At 38.3% G+C, this 21413-nt stretch overlaps 1 protein-coding gene across 3 annotated transcripts in view; it reads left to right on the forward strand.

Moving 5' to 3' along the window:
- Cep70 (centrosomal protein 70) overlaps positions 1-18461 on the forward strand; it is a 43111-nt gene extending 24650 nt beyond the window's left edge. For 2 of the 3 annotated variants that reach the window (XM_028788055.1, XM_028788056.1), the window contains 8 exons: positions 807-881; positions 3720-3825; positions 9243-9413; positions 13405-13551; positions 13655-13823; positions 15324-15438; positions 16158-16237; positions 17098-17712. In XM_028788055.1, the coding sequence (XP_028643888.1) occupies positions 807-881; positions 3720-3825; positions 9243-9413; positions 13405-13551; positions 13655-13823; positions 15324-15438; positions 16158-16237; positions 17098-17246 (1012 nt within the window). In that variant the 3' untranslated portion in view covers positions 17247-17712. Of the gene's footprint in view, positions 1-806; positions 882-3719; positions 3826-9242; positions 9414-13404; positions 13552-13654; positions 13824-15323; positions 15439-16157; positions 16238-17097; positions 17713-17734 lie in introns of those variants that run through there. The other variant, XM_028788057.1, reaches the window with a different exon arrangement.
- The last annotated feature ends 2952 nt before the right edge of the window (positions 18462-21413 follow it).

Consider the following 21413-nt stretch of genomic DNA (forward strand, 5'->3'; position numbering starts at 1 on the left):
TCTCACAGCTTGTTCAGACTGCTTTCTTATACCCTCTAGGACCTTAGGCTCAAGTGTGGGCTCGGCCCTCCCACAAAATAATCAAGATAGTACTGCAAAGTCTTGACTGCAGGCCAGTTTTATTGAGGTGGTTTGGTTTTGCACACCTTTAATTGCAACACTTGAGAGGCAGAGGTAGGTGGATCTCTTGAGTTCAAGGCCAGCCTGGTCTACAGAGTAAGTTCTAGGACAGCCAGGGCTACACAAAGAAACTGTGTCTCAGAAAACCAAAAAAAAAGATTTCATCTTTCCAGATAGTTTGTGTCAAGTTGTGTTTTATTGTAAAAAAAGGTTTAGATACATTAATATGGAAATATTAACTGGATGATGAATATACCAGAAACAAGCTACATATTATCCCAAAAGTGAATAACAACTTCAAATAAGGAATTCTATAGAATGAAATCAAAATGCCTAGTAAACACCTAAGAATTAAAGATTTAGTAAGAGGCTGGAGAGATGACTCAGCAGATAAGAGCACTGTTTACCAGAAGACTGGAATTTGATTCCCAGCACTCACACGGTGGCTCACAACCATCTGGACTCCAGTTCCAGAGAATTCAGTGCTGCCTTCTGGCATTTACAGACACCAAGCACACAAGTGATACACAGATATATATATTCAGGCAAAACACCCATACACATACAATTTAATTAAAAATAATATAATGCTTATTGATAACAAGGTAATCTTTTATTTATTGTTTGGTACATGTTTTTATCTCCTCAGTAAATTTAATGTATTCATCATGATTTCTTTTCTACAGGCCCACAGAACACGAATTAAGACTTTACAAACAGCAAGTCAAGAAACTGGAAAAAACCCTTAAGAAAAACATAAAGTAATTACATTTTGTTAGACTTTCTGCTTATAGTTGGGTCCTATGTTTTATCATTTTTTTTATTTATCAGCTGTTATGTATTATCTTTGGCTTAGAATTGCCAGGCTGGGATGTGACATTGGAAGTGATTTTGAACTAAACATACTAACATCAGCCTATAAATCCCAGCACTGTGAAGTATGGGCAGTAGGATCACAAATATGAGGGTAGTCTGGGCTATATAGTAAAGCTCTGTCTCAAAAAAAAAACAAAAAACAAAGTAAACAATGGAAAAGGAGATATTTCTGATTCTAACAGTTTAAAAGCAATTTTGGATTTGACTTTGTTTTTATTTTATATGTTCTTGAGAATTTTGTGTATTCATATAATATGATCATAATATATATATATAGTTTCCCCTCTACAACTTCCCTCTCCCATAACATGTCCCCCAAACAACTTTGTTATTTATTTATTTTTAAGTAACATGCCAAGTCCAGTTGGTGCTACTGGTATGTGTACGGCTTTGGTACTCTACCAAAGCATGAGGATCTTATTGGTGTCTATATCCTCAGAAGGAATGCTTCTCCCAGAAATGTAATAGCACTGAGAGGTAGGCCCTGGAAGTCCTCTCACCTGTCTATGCTGGAATCTCGTCTGGCTTAACTTTATAACCAAGAGATCTCTTTTCCAAAGAGTGGCAGGAGTTTGGGGGACTATGAAAAAGAACTGATAGAAACAGAGATCCCCCCGTTAATAGGCGAGAAATTAGGTAAATAATGCTGAAGAGGCTGGCCCAATATGCCCCAAATGATAGCCTTTTGGGGGGGGGCCAGAGAAAAGGGAAGGCACAAATTGGTTTCCTTTGTTGATGAGGAAATTGATTTGACTTTCTTCCACTGTAAAGACTTCTCAGGACTCCTCAAGCTGGATTGATCTTGGGAACTCTCATTGATTGGGAAGGCATCTAATTTTCCAGTTAGCACCTTTAAAAAATGGGGAAGGGTCCTGGGGGAGGCATTTGTCTCTGAGAGCATTCTCACCTGAAATGACCTTCCTGCCTGTTTCTTACATATACCTAACGATCTTCATTGTCTTTCTTGAGAATTCACTTGGACAGCTATCGGCAGTTTCCCAAGACATTTATCCTTTTGTCACTCATTCCTTCTCCTGGTACCTGTTATAAAAGACAAGCAAAGCAGCTTGGACCAAATTACCCAATGTCTTGCCTGGTTCAACTACCAATTTTTGGATATATATATATATATATGCCTAATCAAGTTAGGTGATCTCTGCCTATGACCCTGTTTCTATATTATTAGTATATATTTTACAGCTTCTTGAAATCTTTTGAAGAACATTGTGGAAGTCTTCTTTTCCCTTCAGCATACTCTAGTCAGTTGGGCATAGTTTAAGGACTTAATTGCTGACTTTCTGAGACCTTCTAGGCTGCAATAAAGGAGTTCCCTTAAATCCATTCATCTCTCTGCTCCCCAGGATTGGATTTAGGATTGAATCTGAGCTGACTGTATACTAGTGGAGAGGTTGGGGGATATCCTTCCTTCCCTGGAAGTGGAGAAATCATTGCCAGCATGGACATCCTAGTCTACCTCTTCCCTCTCTGAAGATGTCCGTTTGTTCTGACAACAGCATGTCAGGTCATAAAGTTCTTACTGTTCAGAGGCTGGGACATTCTGAACTTAACAGAGCTCTCCAGGTGTCTGCTTTCTTTTAGTTCATTCAGATAATGAACAGGAGTTCCGTGTACATAGTTGTCCCATATTCCCCTCTAGAGATCTGCTTAATTGAAAACATCTTTTGTGGAAGGAAAGGAGGCAGTGTACTGTGGCTGGCTACCTGGGGACAGCATTTCCACATTAGGGGAGGGGTCTGGTCTGTCTAACAGACTGCAGGTTGGAGTCAAGTAGCCAGAAGACTTCAAAGGGTGAGACAATCATGTTGGGCAGTTCTTGAGTTTGGGGATTTGGATAATTCTTAGGAGGTTTGGACCTGGTCCAAAGTTCCTGGCCCTCTGACTTTTTTTTTTTTTTTTTTTCGAGACAGGGTTTCTCTGTGTAGCCCTGGCTGTCCTGGAACTCACTCTGTAGACCAGGCTGGCCTCGAACTCAGAAATCCACCTGCCTCTGCCTCCCAAGTGCTGGGATTAAAGGCGTGTGCCACCACTTCCTGGCTCTTTTTATGAGAACATATCACAGCCAAAAGTATACAGGTCCATCACAGCCGAGGTACATGATTGGGCCAGTTCAGGGTGATCCTTCAAGTAAAAGAACAATTGAACATATGGTATCTTAGCCTGTTTTCTGTCTTGAGTGGGTGATGGTACTGTAATTTGAACTGCTTCTGGAGGCCAGGATTTCCAGTCACTTAGTGGGTATTCTAGCCAGGCCTGGTAGAGGGTGGGATAGGGAATCTTATGACTCTTGACAGTCAATCTTACTCCAGTATTTTAAGAGACACAGGAGAGGAGAGTTTGACGTGATCTGGGATAGGGTCAAATTCATCTTAAAACAGCAGCAAAATAGGAGTGTCCCACGAAATGACACCTTCTCTCCTGCTTCTCTGCCCTGTGCCTGGAGGGATGGCTCTGGTCTAGGAGATAGCTTGTGTTTTTAGAGATTACTTCTTACTTGTGACCTATTGGAAGGAACGTTTTCAGTGACAGTGTGGCTTATATTTTACATCCATGCATATTTAAAGTTTACACACATGTGCATTCACACATACAAGTAAAAAGACAAGGTTTTGGGGAGGCCAGCTAGATCATTGGCTTAATCATTTTAGACTACTAAAATGCTAAGAAAGCATTTTTATTACCTTAATTGTTTTTTCCTCCTTTAGATTACAAGATCTCATTGGTCAAAAAAAGTCTGATGACATGGAAAACACAGATGAGCCCAGCAAAGACAGCCATCAGCAGGCTCTAGTTGACCAGAGATACTTTCAGGTATTGACTGGCTGGTGAAAAGGCTGGTGTTTGTTGTGCTTCTTGGTTTTAATTGCAGTGTAATACATTATCCCTTTATAAGGAATGTTTGTACAGACAACTCTTGGTATCTGTGAGTGGCTGGTTCTGTGATACTTATCAATGCCCACATCTGCAAAATCCCTCATATAATGGCATCGTGTTGTGACTTGAATGTGAAGTGTCCCCTATAGGTTCATGTGTTTGACCATTAGATTTCCATCCATTTAGAAAGGAACCTTTAGGAGGTAGAGCCATGCTGGAGGAAGTGAGTTGTGGGGATCAGGCCCTGTTGAATAGTTTGGCCCCATTTCTTGTTTACTCTTTACTTCAAGTGTGGCTGCAGTGTCATCTGCTAGTCTCCAGCTCTTGCCACCAAGCCTTCCATGCCTGCTGCTGTGCCTTTCCTGCTGAGATGGGTTATAGCTCTTCAATTGTGAGCCAAAAAGAAACTCTTTCTCTCTTAAGTTGATTTTTTTTAAGGGTTTTGTAGTATAGGGACTGCCCACGTGTTCAGCAGTCTCTATAAATTGGCTTAGTTTTAGAAGCTATGGTTTGTGCTTCCTATAATTTGAGTTAATTCAGTCATTCTGGATTTCTGATGGGGTTGAAGACTTATAGTCTCATAGCCAATCCTAGCTATTTACTTTGAGAGAAAAGATTTGAGAGGATGGTTTTCATCTGACATTCATTCTAAAGCCAAGAAAAAAAACAGGTTCAGAACTAAGTCTTTTAGTTAGGAGAGATGACAGAGGTTCTGGTCAGTCAACATAATGATGGACTGGGTATTAGGTCTATCTTGTACCTTACTGATACTAATTGGTATAGTTATGCTCTAATTGTATTTTGAGAGAAAAATTTTATTTTAACAGGAAGGGTGATATGTAGGAAGAGCTAACATGGGAGGAGTCAGGAGAGGAAGAGGAGGAGTAAGGAGAGAGGGAGGAGCTAGGAGATGGGGGGGGAGGGGAACATGGAGGCGGATGTTCACCTGTCTCTGCCAGTCAAAGATAATTGGGATATCTAGGTTGGGTATTGGGTTACACTTCTGATTGTATGGGCATCTTGTTATTGAGCATTACCAAACTTATAAAGCCTTTGATTAACTTTTTTTTTAAAGTTACTAATAAAATAAATAACAAAACAAAAAAAAAAGACAAAAAAGTTTTCATAGTTGTTTACTCTCCTCATTTAAGCTGTGTGCCCTTTTACTGTTCTGGTTGTTTGTATTGTTATTATTATATAAGTAAATCTTGAGGTCTTTGGCTTTGATTTAGCTCAAACTATTTGGTATGAAAATTAACCTTACTGTTTATTGAATAGATGAATAATTAAATCTAGTAGTTTATTGAATGAAGTGGGTTTGCACTTAAACATTTTTTGTTCCCCATAGATCTTTTGTCTCTTTTCTTTCTCATTTCTTCATTTCTCTTTTTCTTTCTCGTGCCTTTTTTCATTCTTTCCCCCTCTTTCTCTCCTTTCTCTTTCTTTTCTTCCTTTCTTCCTCCTTCCTTCCCTCCTTTTGTCCCTCTTTCCCTTCTTCCCTCCCTCCCTTCCTTCTCTTCCTTCTTTCCTTCCTTTGAGGCTGGCCTCAAACTCACAGAAATCTACCTGCCTCTGTCTCCTTAGTGCTGGAATCAAAGGCATGCCCCACCAACCAGCCATAGGGCTTTAAATTTTGAATTAATTATGAACAGGTTGTAATTTTAAAGTCCTTTAATTCTAAATGTCAGTTATCAGAGGAGAATTATGTGTTTTCCTGTCAGGGCTGAGCGTGTGCCTTTGATAAGCTGCATTTCCCATCTGTCTTCGTCTTACTCTGTTATGCTTGTACTGCTTGCCCTCTGTGCACATTGGATTTCACAGTCTTATAATTGACCGTTTCCCCCTAATTTAGTGACATGACACTTTTGTCAGACATTATTATAATGCACATATTGATTTCTAGATTCTGTAGTCTGTCCTACTCTTTCACTGTTCCTATTGCTGTTCTGCAGTTTTATAGTAAGTTTTAATACTATTGGAGTATATTAAAATTTTTTGCATGGATATATTTGATCACATTTGCTCTTCTGGATGAGCACTTACTAAAGTAAAATCCCATTAGGATGAATTGAAATATTATTGATTTTATTAATTAATATTTGGAAAAATGATACTTTACAGTTTTAAATCATTCCCATTCAGAAACATATCTCTAATTTTAGGGGATCTTTTATAGCCTTCCAAAAAGTTTTGTATATTGTAAGTTTAGTTCATTTATATTTCTTGTCAGATTTTATTTTCTAAGTCTTTAATGACTTTCTTTTTTTTTTTGTGCCACAAGAATCTTATTCACAAGAGAAAAAATTTCCAAAGTAGTTAGGGAATTCATTTTAATTTTTCCTGTTCTCTGGTTACTTTTGAAATGCCTTTTTAAAAACAAACAACACAGAGTGTTTACTAGTATCCACAAGCTTTCTGAATGACATAAAATTACTGTTTCTTTTAAAAAAATTCTTATCATTGCAGAAATTGCTTAAGTCACTTATGATTTCCTCATTGTTACTATATTTTTGGCTGCTAACTACCAGAAGGTAGTTAATTCACATAGAACAATATAAATTGCTACCAGTAAATATTCTGTACAGAGGAATTAATTCTCCCATTAAAATCCTGACTTTATATATAATCAAAATGAAATATTGAAATGCATTTTTATGAACTAAAAGTCTTCTAAATAACTTGTGAACTATTACCAGGAGATCCATTAGTTGGAACACGGAGCATGCGCAGTACGGAAATTCATGATGAAAATGCTGATCTCCTCTCCATACTGTGTGTGTGTGTGTGTGTGTGTGTGTGTGTGTGCGCGCGCGCGCAAAAGGGGCAGGAAGAGAGAGAGGGAGAGAGCGGGAGTGCAAGCACACGATTGGGTGCCAGGTGCACAGTGGAGCTTAGAAAACACCTTCTGGGTGGGCCGAATGGGTCCTGGGGATGGAGCTCAGCCTGGGGATAACAGGCCGTCTCCTTGGCCCTCACCTTCATGCTTGGATGACTGTTTCTTAAATAGGCTATTATTAATGTTGACAAATGGGAAATGATTCTTATTGTGTGTGAGTTTTTTTTTTTTTCTTTTGGTTTTGGTTTTTCAAGACAAGGTTTCTCTGTGTAGCCCTGGCTGTCCTGGAACTCACTCTGTAGACCAGGCTGGCCTCGAACTCAGAAATCCGCCTGCCTCTGCCTCCCAAGTGCTGGGATTAAAGGTGTGTACCACCACTGCCCGGCCTGTGTTTTGTTTTTTTAAGCACCATACAGGGCACATATTTGCTTATGAAATGGTGGCGACAGGAGGACAGGCAGGACCTAAACTCAGGACATCCAGCAGAAGCCTCACTAAAACACTGTTGGCTCTGTAGTCACTTGAAGAGCTGAGAGAGAAAGCAAACAAGATGGAAAGAATGATCTTTCTTACCTGTCTTTGGGTGATGTATAATGTAGTACTTATGACAACTAGAGAGAGAATTAAAGTCAAATTGTATACGTAATAAGATATTTAAAATTCAGTGCAAATATCAGTGATATTAAGGAGTTGTCAGTTGTCGTCAGTGTGACAGTGGTGTTAGATTTTGTAGCGTATATCAGCTTTTAAAGGATGCATGTTCTTTTTGTTGCATTGTTTCTTCTGATCCCTAATAAGTTTGTCATTTCCAGGAGTGGCAGTGAAGGGTAGGTGGTGGGAAAGAAGAGAGAATGACAATGGCTTCCCTCTTTCTGGTGCTGGCATATTACAGCACTGGTGTCCATGTGGAGCTACCGTCTAAATACAGCTTTTCTTTCATGGAATATGTGTGTGTGCATGTATACATTGAGTTTTTTCCTTTCTGCTAACTAGGGTGTGTTTTTAAGGGCAGTGCATTTTACAGCTGATTTCTTATGACTGCTTGTTCTCCCGTCTTTAAGAGGATTGCTGTGGTCCTCCACCCATAGACACTTACTTTTCTTGAAAGTAAAGCTTATCTCTCTCCCAACATTTCTCGTTGGCCTGAGTGTATTTTAAGCCTATCACAAGATAAAGGGGTAGGTTTCTCTTGCTTACCACTTGGTCTCCGTTGTGATGTTCATGTATGGCTCAGTTCATGTTTGCTGTGTGACAGACATCCTCTAAAACTTAGTGTAACTGACAGTAAAATCCTTTAACAGTATCATGTGCGGGCAGTAGATAGTTTGCTAATATTGGCCATAAGTTAACAGAGAGTCCTTAGAGCTGCTCTTCTTGTGGCAGTTGAGTGAATTTCTGTCTCAGGGATGGGGATGGGTGGGCCTGTAATAGTTCTGCCTGGACTTGGCCATGGGACATGGCAGCAGAGTGCAAAGAGGAAACAAAACCAAACCAGTGATCTAGATCTCTTAAGAATTGGGGTGTTTTTGTTTGTTTGTTTGTTTGTTTAGTAAATTCTGTGGATCAAAGCAAGACCAGCCGATATTCAGAGGGGAAAAATCTATATTTTGATGGGAGAACCTGCAAATCATGGTACAAATACAAAGCAAGGAGAAGAACTAGCGGCAGTCATTTTTGTAAATAACCTCAAAGTGTGCATCCAGATCTAAACAGGATGTAAACTGTCCAGAAGCTGCTCTGTGGTCTTCTGAAGCTCAGGCCACATCGACTCCCTGAGCCTCTCAGTTCACCCACTACTTTCCCCATGTTTGGTGTCAGAGAAAAGAGGATTGTCTTCTCCCTTTGGTTCATAACTTAGAGAAGAATATTTTTTAATTAATTTATTCATAGATGAATTTATGATAGAATTGGAATGTTGAAATATACTTATCAATGGACACAAAACAAAAGCTTACAAACAAGCCTGAGAAACTAGGTTCTCAGAGCACCCGTTTGCTGTAGCTTTCCCTGGACAGACAACCACCAGTATTTTCCTGCTAGCTCTAGAAACCCTGTACAGATGTTCTTAGAGAATCCTGTCTCTGGGAGGACTTACAGCAGTTATTAAGAATTATTGGGCTGGCTTGCCAGGACTTCTCTATAGAGTGTGGGGAGCTTTGTTAGTAACTATCTTTACCTGAAATTTCAACTGAAATTGTGAAACAAATATAAAAGCCTCTTTAATACCATACTTAGCTTAAACATGAGGAGACAGAAACATGGAGACTTAGGTAAGAATGTCAGATGGTTATTATTCTGTGTGGATTATAATAGTAAATGACAGTTTTCAAACCTAATTAATTAATTAAAAATTATTTAGTTTTCCTTAGAATTTATGTATTCTTGTGGAGACTGTATTGCCACAGTATTCACAGATGTCCGGAAATGATTTGTGGCCATCTGACGCACTCCTTTCTCATACTTCACTTTGTCAGACGCTGACAAACATCTTAGCTACAGATACTGCCCGTGTTTACAGGTGCTGTGCAGCATCAATTCAATTGTTCACAATCCACGAGCTCCAGTAAGTATTTATAAGCAGAGCAAAGGAGGAGCCCAGAGCTACAGTAAAGATACTGCTCAAGCCTGTGGGTTTGAGCATCTTGTTCCTGTAATAGAAATGTGGGCAGATGAACTGACATCCTTAAAGGTAAGTGGTTGAATAGTCTTTATGTGTTTGGAAAATCTGTTGGGCTTGGCTTTTGTTGTTCCTTATAAAGCTAAAAAACTCCACTTTTCTAAAATGGGAATATTTCTGCTTTCATATTTTGTTCTGTTTGCTTTTGAAACAGAGTGTAACTGTATAGTTCTGGCTAGCCTGGAACTCTTTACATGGGCCAATCTGGCCTTGAGCTCACAGATAACCACCTGCTTCTGACTCCTGAGTGCTACAATTGAGGGCTTAATTCACCATGCTTGACTTTACATATTTCTAATCCTGTAAATTTGTTGTTTTGATGAGCTTGCTTCCTCCAAAATTCTACCACAGAGAATGTTTAGAGTTTCTCTCATTGAGAATTTGTAGTGGATTCATCTTTGTACTTCTGACCCTGCCATCGTCTGCATCTCCTCCTGCTGAGATCAGTGCTGCACATTTCCTGACCGTTGCACATACTCAGATCAACATCTTATCCTTACTTTCATCTTAATGGGAAATATTTTTACAATCTTCACATTTTATTTTTTCTCAGAACTGATTTTATTTCTGTTTATTTAATCTCTAGAGAAGTTGATTGTTAACAAGCAACTAGGAAATTATAGATATTCACATTTGATTTGTAGATCATATTTATATATTTATTGTGTAACTTGAGTTTATTATATTTTTTATTAGTTTATTGGGAAGCGATTTGCTCTAAAGTTAATAAATAACATTGCATTTGTGCCTTTTAAACGTTGGATTTTTTTAGTAACCTATATTATGCAAAATTCTACTATGGCTAATAAAGATATGATTCAATGACAACATTTGTCAGCATTTTGTCCTATTACCCAAAGACACTTGCTAAGAGTATGTGACCTCTTTAGTACAAAAAGTTGTATTTGTTCTTATATGTCTCAAATCATGATACCAAATCAATCTATATTATCCAGAATAACTATAGTCCCAGACTACTAAAGGGTTTTTTTTGTTTGCTTGCTTACTTTTTGTCTTTATTTTTTTGTTAGTTTTTGTTTTTGTGTATAGCTCTGGCTATTCTGGAACTTGCTTTTTAGGCCAGGTTGGCCTCATTCACAGAGATCCACCTGCCTCTTGAATGTTGGGATTAAAGGTGTGCATCACCACACCTGGCTTGAGTTTTTTAACTTATAAAATCATATCTGTGTATAGCCTATGAGAGACAATTAGCACCCAGCCTAACTTTTATTTCCTTTTTACCCCTTAGGGTTTAGACAGAGCTGTACAGTATTTAAGCATTTTTGGTCAAATGACAGTGCTGGATTAATACACTGTTTTATATGCCTGAGTTTATTTCCCAGAAAAGGGTGGAGTGGAGATGACACTGTGGCCTGTCCCACTCAATGCTTATCCAAGAGCCCGCTGTAAAGATAACAGTGCTAACTCTGCCTTCCTCCTTTTCAGAAGAGTTAGAATAGAAACAGCCCTTGCCTTTTCAACAGAAGGGAAAAACCAGATGAGAAAAGAGACAAAGGAAGGAGCCAAATTTATAGATACTGTTATTTTTCTATATGTGAGATGGGAAAGTATTGCAAAACTATGAACATAAAACTCAGACTAACTGGACAGACAAAACATGCTAAAACATGAACTTTTAAATAGTTATGCAGTATATTATTAGACAAAACGAATGCAATAAATATGGACACCTTTGGTACAGTACAGGTGAATGATGTGGGCAACTTGTACTCCAGAGTCTGTTAGAGAGGACATCACTCTGATCATAGCCCCAAGCAAGGCATGGCACGAGTGCTGCATTCTGCCTACTGTAGAGTTTTCTGAATAAGAGGCAAGAAGTTAGCTTTACAGTTAGAGTATTGTAAGGACACTTGAGGCAATTGGCTAGAATTAGTTACTTCTGCCACTGAAGTAGCTCATGGCCTTTAGTAGTGCTTCTAACATTTACAGTACAGATTCGGGATCCAACTTAGCACATGAAATTGGATGAGGCCTCACTCATATGCAGAGTTCAGCATTTTGTCCTGTTACCCAAAGACATTTGTTAAGACATTTGTGACCTCCTTGGGAAACAAAAAGTTGTATTTGTTCTTACATGCCTCAAAGCTCTTTATGATACATGAGTGCTCAATTAATATTTATCTATACTATCCAGAATAACTATAGTCCCAGACTGCTAGAGGGCCTTTGAGGCTTCATATGGAGAGTTCTTTATAATGTAGCAACTTCGTAGTTTGGGACAGACATCTCCCAAGATAATATTTTTCCTTGGGGTCTAATGTGACCTAAAAGAGAAGGATGTGTTTGAGAGATGAGTAGAAAAAAGAAATGTGGCAATGCATGATATAGAATCCTCTATGTTTGCATATTTATTTTTTGAGACAGGCCTCATTATACAAGCCTGGCCAGCCTGGAACTCCTACACAGACAAAGCTGACCTTGAATTCACAGAAGTCCACCTGCTTCTGCCTCCTAATGCTGAGGTTAAAGGCGTGTGTCACAAAGCCTGGTCTTCCATGTTTCATTTTAATTAACATATAGCCATATATATATGTAAGGGACAGGTTGATATTTTAGTATGCTGAGTAGTGGTTAGTGTTGAGAACATCAAAATTCTCAGCCATTTAAAAAGTTAATTTTTGTGAACCTTCGTTACTCTAGTTTGGTATAGAACATTACAAATTATTTCTCTTATTCAGCTGGTCTGTTAACCATCCTATCTCCATTCCTTCTGACTCAACCCTACTCAGGCTTTGGTAACTACTATAAAATAAGACTAACATTTAAAACGTTTACCTATGAGTAAGAAGTCTGGTATTTGTGTCTGTTTTATTTCACTTAACAATGTCTTCTAGCTCTATTCACGTTGTAATAAATGACAAATGCCATTATTTTTGTGGCTGATATTCCATTGTATGAATATGCATGTGTTTATGCACACATACATTTTTTTTAGCCATTGCCATTCATCTATCAGTAGACACCTACATTGATCCCACATCTTGGCAGTTCTTAATAGTGTTTCGGTAAACATGTGTGAGCTAGCATCTCTTTGATATAGTTTCACCTTATTTGGATATGTATGCATGGTGGTATTGTTAGGCTATGTGACAGCTTTATTTTTAGTTTTCTGAGGAAACTCTTTATACTGTTTTACATGATGCCTGTATTAATTTAAACTGCAATCAATAATAAATGCAGAGGATTCTCAAAAGAAGTCAGTCATACATGGCCACTTGTATTATTTCATTTACATAAAATGCAAGAAAAGGAAAATTATAGCATCAGGAAGAGGATTAGTAGTAGTTATAGAGGCTGGAGGAGAGTGGAAAAGACTGTGAGTGGGTGTGGGATTTCTGTTTTTGTTTTTATTCTTTAAATTTCTTATATGTATGAACATGTTGCCTCCATGTATGTATGTTTGTGCACCACATGATAGTCTGGTTCTTGTGAAGGTCAGAAGAGGGCATTAGATCCTCTGGAACTAGAGTTATGAATGATTATGAACCATCATGTGGGTGTTGGCAACTGACCAACAAGTGCTCTTACTACTAAGCATTTCTCCTGCTCTGGATGTGGGGGTTCTTCTTAGAAGACGGATGAGTTCTGTGCTTATACAGTGAAAAGATGAAAACCATCAAATTGTATACTTAGTAAAGGTGAATGTTTTGATACGTAAGTTTCATTTAAAAAAATGCTACAAAAATATTTAAAACCTATGCTAGAAATATGGTTCAGTGGTAAAATATTTGCTTTGTATATGTGAGGGAGGGCCTGGGCTATCTCCAGCACTGATAAAATAATTTAAAAAATATATAACTACTTAAATAACATTATTACTTAGTATATCCAGACTTGTTTTAAATTGGCAATGGTATTAAAAAATACTGATGGTGGTTATATAGCTATGTGTTTTTAGGCTCCCATGATTACTATGTTATTAGTGTTACTATATAAACTATTCTATAACCAATAATACCATGTAGTTTCTTTTGTTGTAAAGGATTTGTATAAGTCCTTAAAAATACTGTCTGCAGAACTGGTACCTTGGCATAGTTCAAAGAAACCAGACGAAAATGAAGGTGTCAAAGTAGAAGATCTATTGTTTATGGTAGATACCATGTTGGAAGAAGTTCAAAACCGGAAAGAGGTAACATTTGATACTTATATACTTGTTCTCATTTTAAAGGTTTATATTAACTACTTAATATTATTTAAACTTGTAAACTACCCTTTTCACCTTCTTTATATAGACCAGTAGCATGCCAGACTCTCAAACTTTGCAAGCTATTGTTTCTCACTTCCAAAAGCTATTTGACGTGCAGTCTTTAAATGGAGTCTATCCCCGAATGAATGAAGTGTATACCAGGCTTGGAGAAATGAACAACGCTGTAAGAAACCTTCAGGAGCTCTTAGAATTAGGTGATGGCACTTTGTCATTTGGGGCATTGATTTAAGATTTATTCCTAATAAATTAACAAAAAATAGGTTTGGTATTTGGTTGGGTTTTGGACTGTTTGGGGTTTAGGATTGTTTTGAATTGTTTTTTTTGGGGGGGGATTTGAGTTTGGAGGGTTGAGGTTGAGGTTGGATTGGATTGTGTTTGGTTTGGGTTGGCTTGGCTTGGCTTGGCTTGTTTTGGTTTGGTTTGGTGACAGTGTTTGTTACCTTGCTCTCACTGTAGCCAAAGCTAGCCTTCAACTTCTGGTCTTTGTCTTCCACCTCCCAGGTGCTCAGATTGCTTGTGAGTACCGCCAGACTCCACAGAACTCCTATTAATTACACACAAATACAGAGAGAGAGAGAGAGAGGGAGAGAGAGAGAGGAGAGAGAGAGAGAGAGAGAGAGGGAGAGAGAGAGAGAGAGAGAGGAGAGAGAGAGGAGAGAGAGAAGAGAGAGAGAGAGGAGAGAGAAGAGAGAGAGAGAGAGAGAGAGAGAGAGAGAGAGAGAGAGAGAGAGAGAGAGAGAGAGACATACACACACACATCGACAGACACCAAAAAACAAAACCAGGGGAAGAGCTATAGCTTAGTTGGTAGATGCTTGCCTAGCATGCATGAACTCTGAGTTTGATTCTCAATACTGAATAAACAGGACATGGTGGTACACATACAGAATCTAAGGTGGTGAACATCCTCAGGAGATGGAGGCAGGAGGATTAGAAGTTCAAGGTCACAGCCTGAAGAGTTGCCTCACTGGTTAAGAGCCCTTGCTGTGAACTTGTAAGGACTGAAGTTCATGTCTCAGCACCCGATAACAATCCAGACATGCCCCAAATCTCTATAACTACAGCTCCAAGGACTCCAACACTCTTTTCTGGTTTCCATGTGTGCAAAAGCGTGTGTGTGTGTGTACACATGTACATGTACACACTCATACACACTTGCATATAAATCCTTTTTTTAAAGTTCAGTTCAGGATCATTTTTTGATACATAACTTCCAGGACAGCCTGGGATTCATGAGACCCTGCTTAAAATGACCACTCCCAGGGCTGGGAAATGGCTCAGTGGATATGAACACATTCTCTGCATTCATGAATACCAGAGTTATGATCCCAAGCTGGATATCTCACAGGTATCTGTTACCCAGCTCTGAGGAGAATGGAGACAGAATTGATGAGCCGAGCCAAGAAAATGTGAAGTCCAGGCTCAAGGAGATAGTGTGCCTAAAGTGATAGCAAAGGGATAGAGGAGGACACCTGGTGCTTTCTTCTAGCCTCTGCCTTTTCAGAGGTTTACACTTCACAAACATGCGTGTCGATTCACATAGACACACAAACATGTAATCTGGTAAAAATAAATCTTATCCCTTCTGCCACTTAAATAAAATAAGTATAACTGAAGCAGGGAATGTTAGATGAGTGTAATGATTTTGGAAATTCTTTAAAAATATGTCTTCTGTTTTTATTCCTCTTTTGCAGAGAGTTCATCGTCGTTGTGTGTGGTGGTCAGCACAGTGGGGAAATTGTGTAAGCTGGTTAACGAGGATGTGAGTGAGCAGGTTAAACAAGTACTGGGACCTGAGGACCTGCAAAGGTATTTGTTAGAAATGGATCCAGGTTGCATGAAGTGGGGAAAAAGAAAGGCTCCAAAGCTTTCCAAGTCCCTTACCTTCTGTTTGCAGTGACAGGGCCTGGGGTCCTGGGACTCTGTGTAGATCAGGGTGGCCCTGAACTAAAAAAGATCTGCCTGCCTCTGCCTCCAGAGTGCTGCCATCAAAAGTGTGTCACGTGTACTCAAGATAAAAACTGCTGGGACCTGTAAGCTCTCATAGGGCTACTGGGAACTCCAGCAGAACTCACCTCAGGGCAAGTTATACATGGAGAAATAAAAATATTTATAACCAATTCTTGAGCTGGATTATAACCTATAATTTATTTCTAGGACACTACCAAAACTACTTAATAATTACTAGTCATATTTTTTGTTGTTGTTGTTTAGAAGAGAAATATTAAGGATTTTTAAAAGACTAGGCACCACCAATATAAAAAACCTGATATTTAAAAAAATATATTATGGGAGTGTGTGTGTGTGTACATCATTATCTATATATTCTGCATGTTTTCCATTAAGAACCCTTATATAATCTGGCAGTTGAGTTTTTTTCATATTAAATGTTTCTCTCTTGGTCTCTGCCCTCCTTGTTTTACTGACCACTGGTACTTAATGTTTAATTGCATACTGAGTAGAGAAGCCTATTTTTAGCAAATGTTCTAAAGATGGTACTTTTTGTAAACTACTTATGTTTTAAACAGCATTATCAACAAATTAGAAGAACATGAGGAATTTTTTCCAGCATTTCAAGCGTTTGCTAATGATCTTCTTGAAATCTTAGGTGAGTATTAAGGTTAGTTCTAGGTTGAGGAACTAGCAATATAATAGATGCAAATAGTCAAGAAACAAGCAATACAGTAAATGCAAACAGTCAAAGAACAAGTAAGGCAATAAACAAAGTTCCATGAACACTCCCATGATCACCGTGGTATAAAAGCAAAAAGGTGAGGGGATGGGATAGGGAATGGAAATGGGAAAAAGGGATGACATCTGATATGTAAATAAATAAAATATCCAATAAAAAATTTTTTAAAAATTAAAAAAAAAATCTTAGGTGAGATGTCTATTGATGTGGCTGACTCTTTCTTGGAAGGTGTTGGTGGATTTGAAGGTGTTCCTTAGACACTGGGTTCATGTCTTACTTTAGGTCTTTGGAAAGTATTAACTGTTTTGCAGGAAGACTTGGTTAGGATTAGTTCACAGAATAGAAAACCAGCCTATAAAGAGATAAAAACTATTTTTTCTTTTCTTTTTAAACATTTTATATGTGTGTAGGTATTTGCCTGCATGTATGTATGGGTACAGTGTGCAGACAGGTGCCTGTGGAGGCTAGAAGAAGTGGTCTGATACCCTGGAACTAGAGTTATAGTCAGTTAGCTATTCTTGGTTCTGGGAACTGACCTAGGTTCTCTAATAAGCAGCAGGTGCTTTTAACTGCAGACTCCCCTCTTTAGCCCTCTGGGACCATCTTGTTTTCGAAACTTTTTGTGAGAAATGGCATTATTCTGTGAGACTCTGGGTTCTATCATTGTTTATAAAAACATGACCAAAGCAAAATAAGCTAGAAAAATGTAGACCTTGCTGCTTGGAGCCTTCCAATAGGGATGGTATCTGGCTAAGGGAAAATACTTGCTTCCTCAGAGAACAAGAAAGTGAATTCTGGCTTAGGGTCACTGAAATCTGATACCTTGGAGAAAAATCAGCCTCAGAAAGAACCTGCTGAAGAACCTGAACTGCTTTGTCTGGAAATCCAAACCAGGATAAGCTGTGTCCCTGAAGCTTTGTTCTAAGGTGACACACATCTCTTACTCGACAAATCTCCCCAAAGAAGGGCTGAGAACACTCCACTGTGAGACTAAAAGAATCAAGAAGGACCACTGTCTGTGTTCATTAAGGGAAATCAATTCCTAAATCCTCAGATGGAGACTCAGAAAACAAATGCATGTTTTTGATGCATGTTGAGATCCATGTTGGCTTGCCTGTGTAGTTGTACAGAGACTTAAAGAGAGACCAAGGTATCATAAACACAGCCAACTGGATGTGTTAATAAGTCTGTGTCTGATAAGATTAATGCCAGAGTCAAAGGGGTCACTGCAGGTCCCCTGTGAAGCGCCTGTGGGAATCTACAGCCAACCTGGGAGAGAACCCTGAGCACAAGAGCGTTTACTGCTATGGCTGCCCTTGTGCTGAAGTTTGCTTCTGTGTAGAGCTTCACATTTCTATGAGCTTTTCACTAGAAACATTACTCTCTTTATAATTCTTACTTTTTCTATTACAGAAATTGATGACTTGGATGCCATTGTACCTGCAGTAAAGAAATTAAAAATACTTTCATACTGAAAACAAATCACATCAATTTTACTGTGTAAATTGAATTCTTAGCATTTTTACTGTGTAAATTGAATTCTTAACATTTTAAGTATTTTTAAAGGTCTGATCCTGAGACAAGGTTATAAAATGTATCATCTCTCAAAAGTTCATCCTCTCACCATTGGGTCATTCTCAATCCACATAATTTTTATTTTTGATTATTTAGTAAAATGTAGCTGTTAAGTTATTAAAATAGTAAATTAACTTTAGATTCCTTAATCATTTCCTAAGCAATGTTTGAGTGCTCTAAAATGTAAGGAAGAGACTGTAACAAAAGAGACTCATGGAGACATTGCAAACTATAGAAAGTTGTAGATAAGTTCAAGGTTTAAAGACCCTTTGGTCAGAGAAAAAAGAATGCCACTTGTTTTCTAAGACCAACCAATAGGAAGCCTCTGTTTTCCAGGCAAGGACTAATGGGCATATTCTATTAAGATAAACTTACAGCTGTTGCCCTGTCAAAGCAAGAAGAAAAGAAAAGGTTTTATCTTTGTATTACGGTAGGAAGTTAGTCATGGAGTGAAACATGATTAGGTAGAAGTCTTTCTGTGTCTTTATTTGCAATACTATGTAATGTACTCTTATAAAGAAATAAGATCACAAATAAAGGTTTTGTAAAGAGTTTCCAAACATAAGTGTCCTTAGTGTGACTTATTTGTATCTCTAACAAATAAAGAGTCGTGCTCTCGCCCTTGGCCGAGACTCCCTTGGGCATTATTCCTAACTGCATGTTACTGAAGAGTCCTGTTCTTACTGCTTTCTACTTATTCTCTAGTCTCAGTATTCAGTCTGGTGGCGGGGGCAGTGTTCTGCATCACACCCATAACTACAAGCTACTTTAGGCTACCCCATGTTCCTTTTTTTAAATGCCTCTCTTACTGGTTGATATATAAATTATGTTAAGCGTTTCCAGGAAGCAGCATGGTAGTATGGAGAGTGCCGATGAGCAGGGATTCAGACTCCTAGGAGTTAGGACTTGAACAACGTAAAATAATACCTTAGGTTCCTTCTTTAAAGTCCTTTGCTTTGTCACCTTGTAGTTAAATTTCTAAATAGTAACCCAGTGGTTCTCAACCTTCCTAATGCTGTAACCCTTTAATACAATCCCTCATGTGACCTCAGACCATAAAATTATTTTCATTGCTATTTCACAACTGTAATTTTGCTACTGTTATGAATTGTAATGTAATATCTATGTTTTCTGATGGTCTTAGGTGACCCCTGTGAAAGGTTCGTTAAAGCCCCCGAAAGGGCCATGACCCACAGAACTGCTATAACTAACCCACAATCTGTAGAATGTTTTGATGGAGTTGTTTTAAAAGACATTTGGTTATTTATTCTGAATTGATTAAATTACTCTCAAGAAATTTTTGTGAGAATTGGAAGTCTCTCTAAAACTTTTTATATGATTTAATTTTAATATTTTTTAAGTGTGTGTGTGTATGTGTGTGTGTCTGTCTGTCTGTCTGTCTGTCTGTGTATGCACATCATGTGTGATTGCAGGTACTCATGAGTCCAGAAAAGGGTGCAGGATCCCCTGGAGCTGAAGTTACTTGCAGCTGTGAACAACCCAATGTGGATACTATGAACTGAACTGAACTCTGGTCCTCTGCAAGAGCACTGAGTATCTTGCTGGCCCAACGTTGGAAATCTGGACAGTGTGCATAGTGTGCATAGTGTGTGTGTATGTGTGTGTGTGTGTGTGTGTCTATGCACATGTTTGAGATGGGTTGTCCTATATTCCAGGTTGGCTTTTGAACTCCTAGCCAAAGCTAACTTTGAACTGCTGAACCTTCCCCTCCCACCCCCCCCACCCCCGGGATAATATTAGAGGCATGTGCCACCAACAATATTTGAGAAAAAAGGAAGAAATGCAACTAAAAGATTATAATAGGGATTAGAGAGAAGGCTCGGCAGTTGAGAATGCTTATTCTTCCAGAGGTTCCTAGTTTGGTGCCCATGTGAGTACCCATGTTGGGTGACTCACAACTGCCTGTACCTCCAGCTCTAAGGGGATCCTCCTGTCTCAGGCCTCTATAGGTACCTGTACTCATATAAAAAAATCTTTGTAATTAATCTTTGATGAATAAAAGACTATATTAATCAAAATGTTAGCAGCTAGTTTTAAATCTCATAGGAAACTCTTAGTTTAAAACAAGTTTTCAAATCCTTTCCAGAGGACAGGAGTGTTTGGGAGAGTCTTCAAGGGCCATTAAGGACTGTCACACTAATAGAAATAGTTTTAGACTCTTGCTATCATGTCTACTTTTATCTAATTTTACTTGTTTAAAACTAATAAAAGTACTGCAGTTGTTTCTAATTTATATATAGAATTATGTAAATATAAGCACTTGAAAATGCACCTTTGTTTGAAAACAATTTTGATATATAATTAATAAACTATACATGAAGTATAAAATTTAACACGTTCTGGTGCTTATCTATGTTTGCAGTACTGTGGTGGTTTGAATTGAGAACATCTGCCATAGGCTTAGCTATTTGAACACTTGACCACCACCCCCCCATTGATGTCATTGGGGAGGCTATGGAACCTTTGGGAGGTGGAACCTTACTGGAGAAAGTGCATCACTAGCAGGCTTTTGAGTGTTTATAACCATTTTCTCTGCTTGTGCTTGCATCTTATGATGTGAGCTCACAACAGCCTGCTTCCTGCCTCCATGACTGCTGCTTGCTGCGAGCTTCCCTGCCATGAGGACTCTGCTGGAACTGTAAGCCCAAACAAACTTTCTTCTATGGTCACCTTGGTTATAGGTTTTATCACAGTAACAGAATACATGAAGACTTTAGAATTTGTTCGGACTTTATGATTTTAGATGAATTTTAATTTATTTTTCATATTATTTTAAAAGTTGAATCTCTATTATTAGTACACTTTGCTATTGTGTTGTTGATACCTATATTCCTACCATTTTTTGTCTGCTTGATTTGTCAGTTTCCAGGAGACACTAAAATTATATAAATTTGCTGAATTTTATTTTATTTATTTTGAGCCCATTTTCTAAGCACATATAAATCTAATTGATGTATTATCCTAATATCCCTCTGTATTGCTACTCATGTTCACTGGCTTGAATGTAATTTTGGGTTTTTTATTATAATATTTATCATTATTATTACAGTTTTGGTTGAGGCAGAACCTCACTATGTAGCTCTGACTAGTTTGCAACTCATAGAGATCCACCTGCAGCTGTCCCTTGAGTGCTGGGATTAAAGGCCACCCTTCCTGGCTTTGTTCATTTTTAAATTACACTTTAAAGTTTGTGTTGCACGTGCACACACATGTGCCACAACATGCTTGTGGAGGTCAGGGGACAACTCACTATAGTCAGGTCTCTCCTTCCCCTATGTGGGTTCTTGGGACTGAACTCAGCCTTTAACCAACTGAGCCATCTCACTGCCTGATTTTATCTTAATAGCAACTATTTATCTTACTGTGCGAACTTTTAAAATATGTATAAATTATAAATACCAAATGTAATTAAATGGTTATAAAGTAAACACCCATGTAGCAACCAAGAACAACCAAGCTCCAGCACACACCTGGCTATCTCATACCTCCTAAGCTC

Source organism: Grammomys surdaster, unplaced genomic scaffold, assembly GCF_004785775.1.
Source record: "Grammomys surdaster isolate TR1022 unplaced genomic scaffold, NIH_TR_1.0 125698, whole genome shotgun sequence".
Lineage (NCBI taxonomy): Eukaryota > Metazoa > Chordata > Mammalia > Rodentia > Muridae > Grammomys > Grammomys surdaster.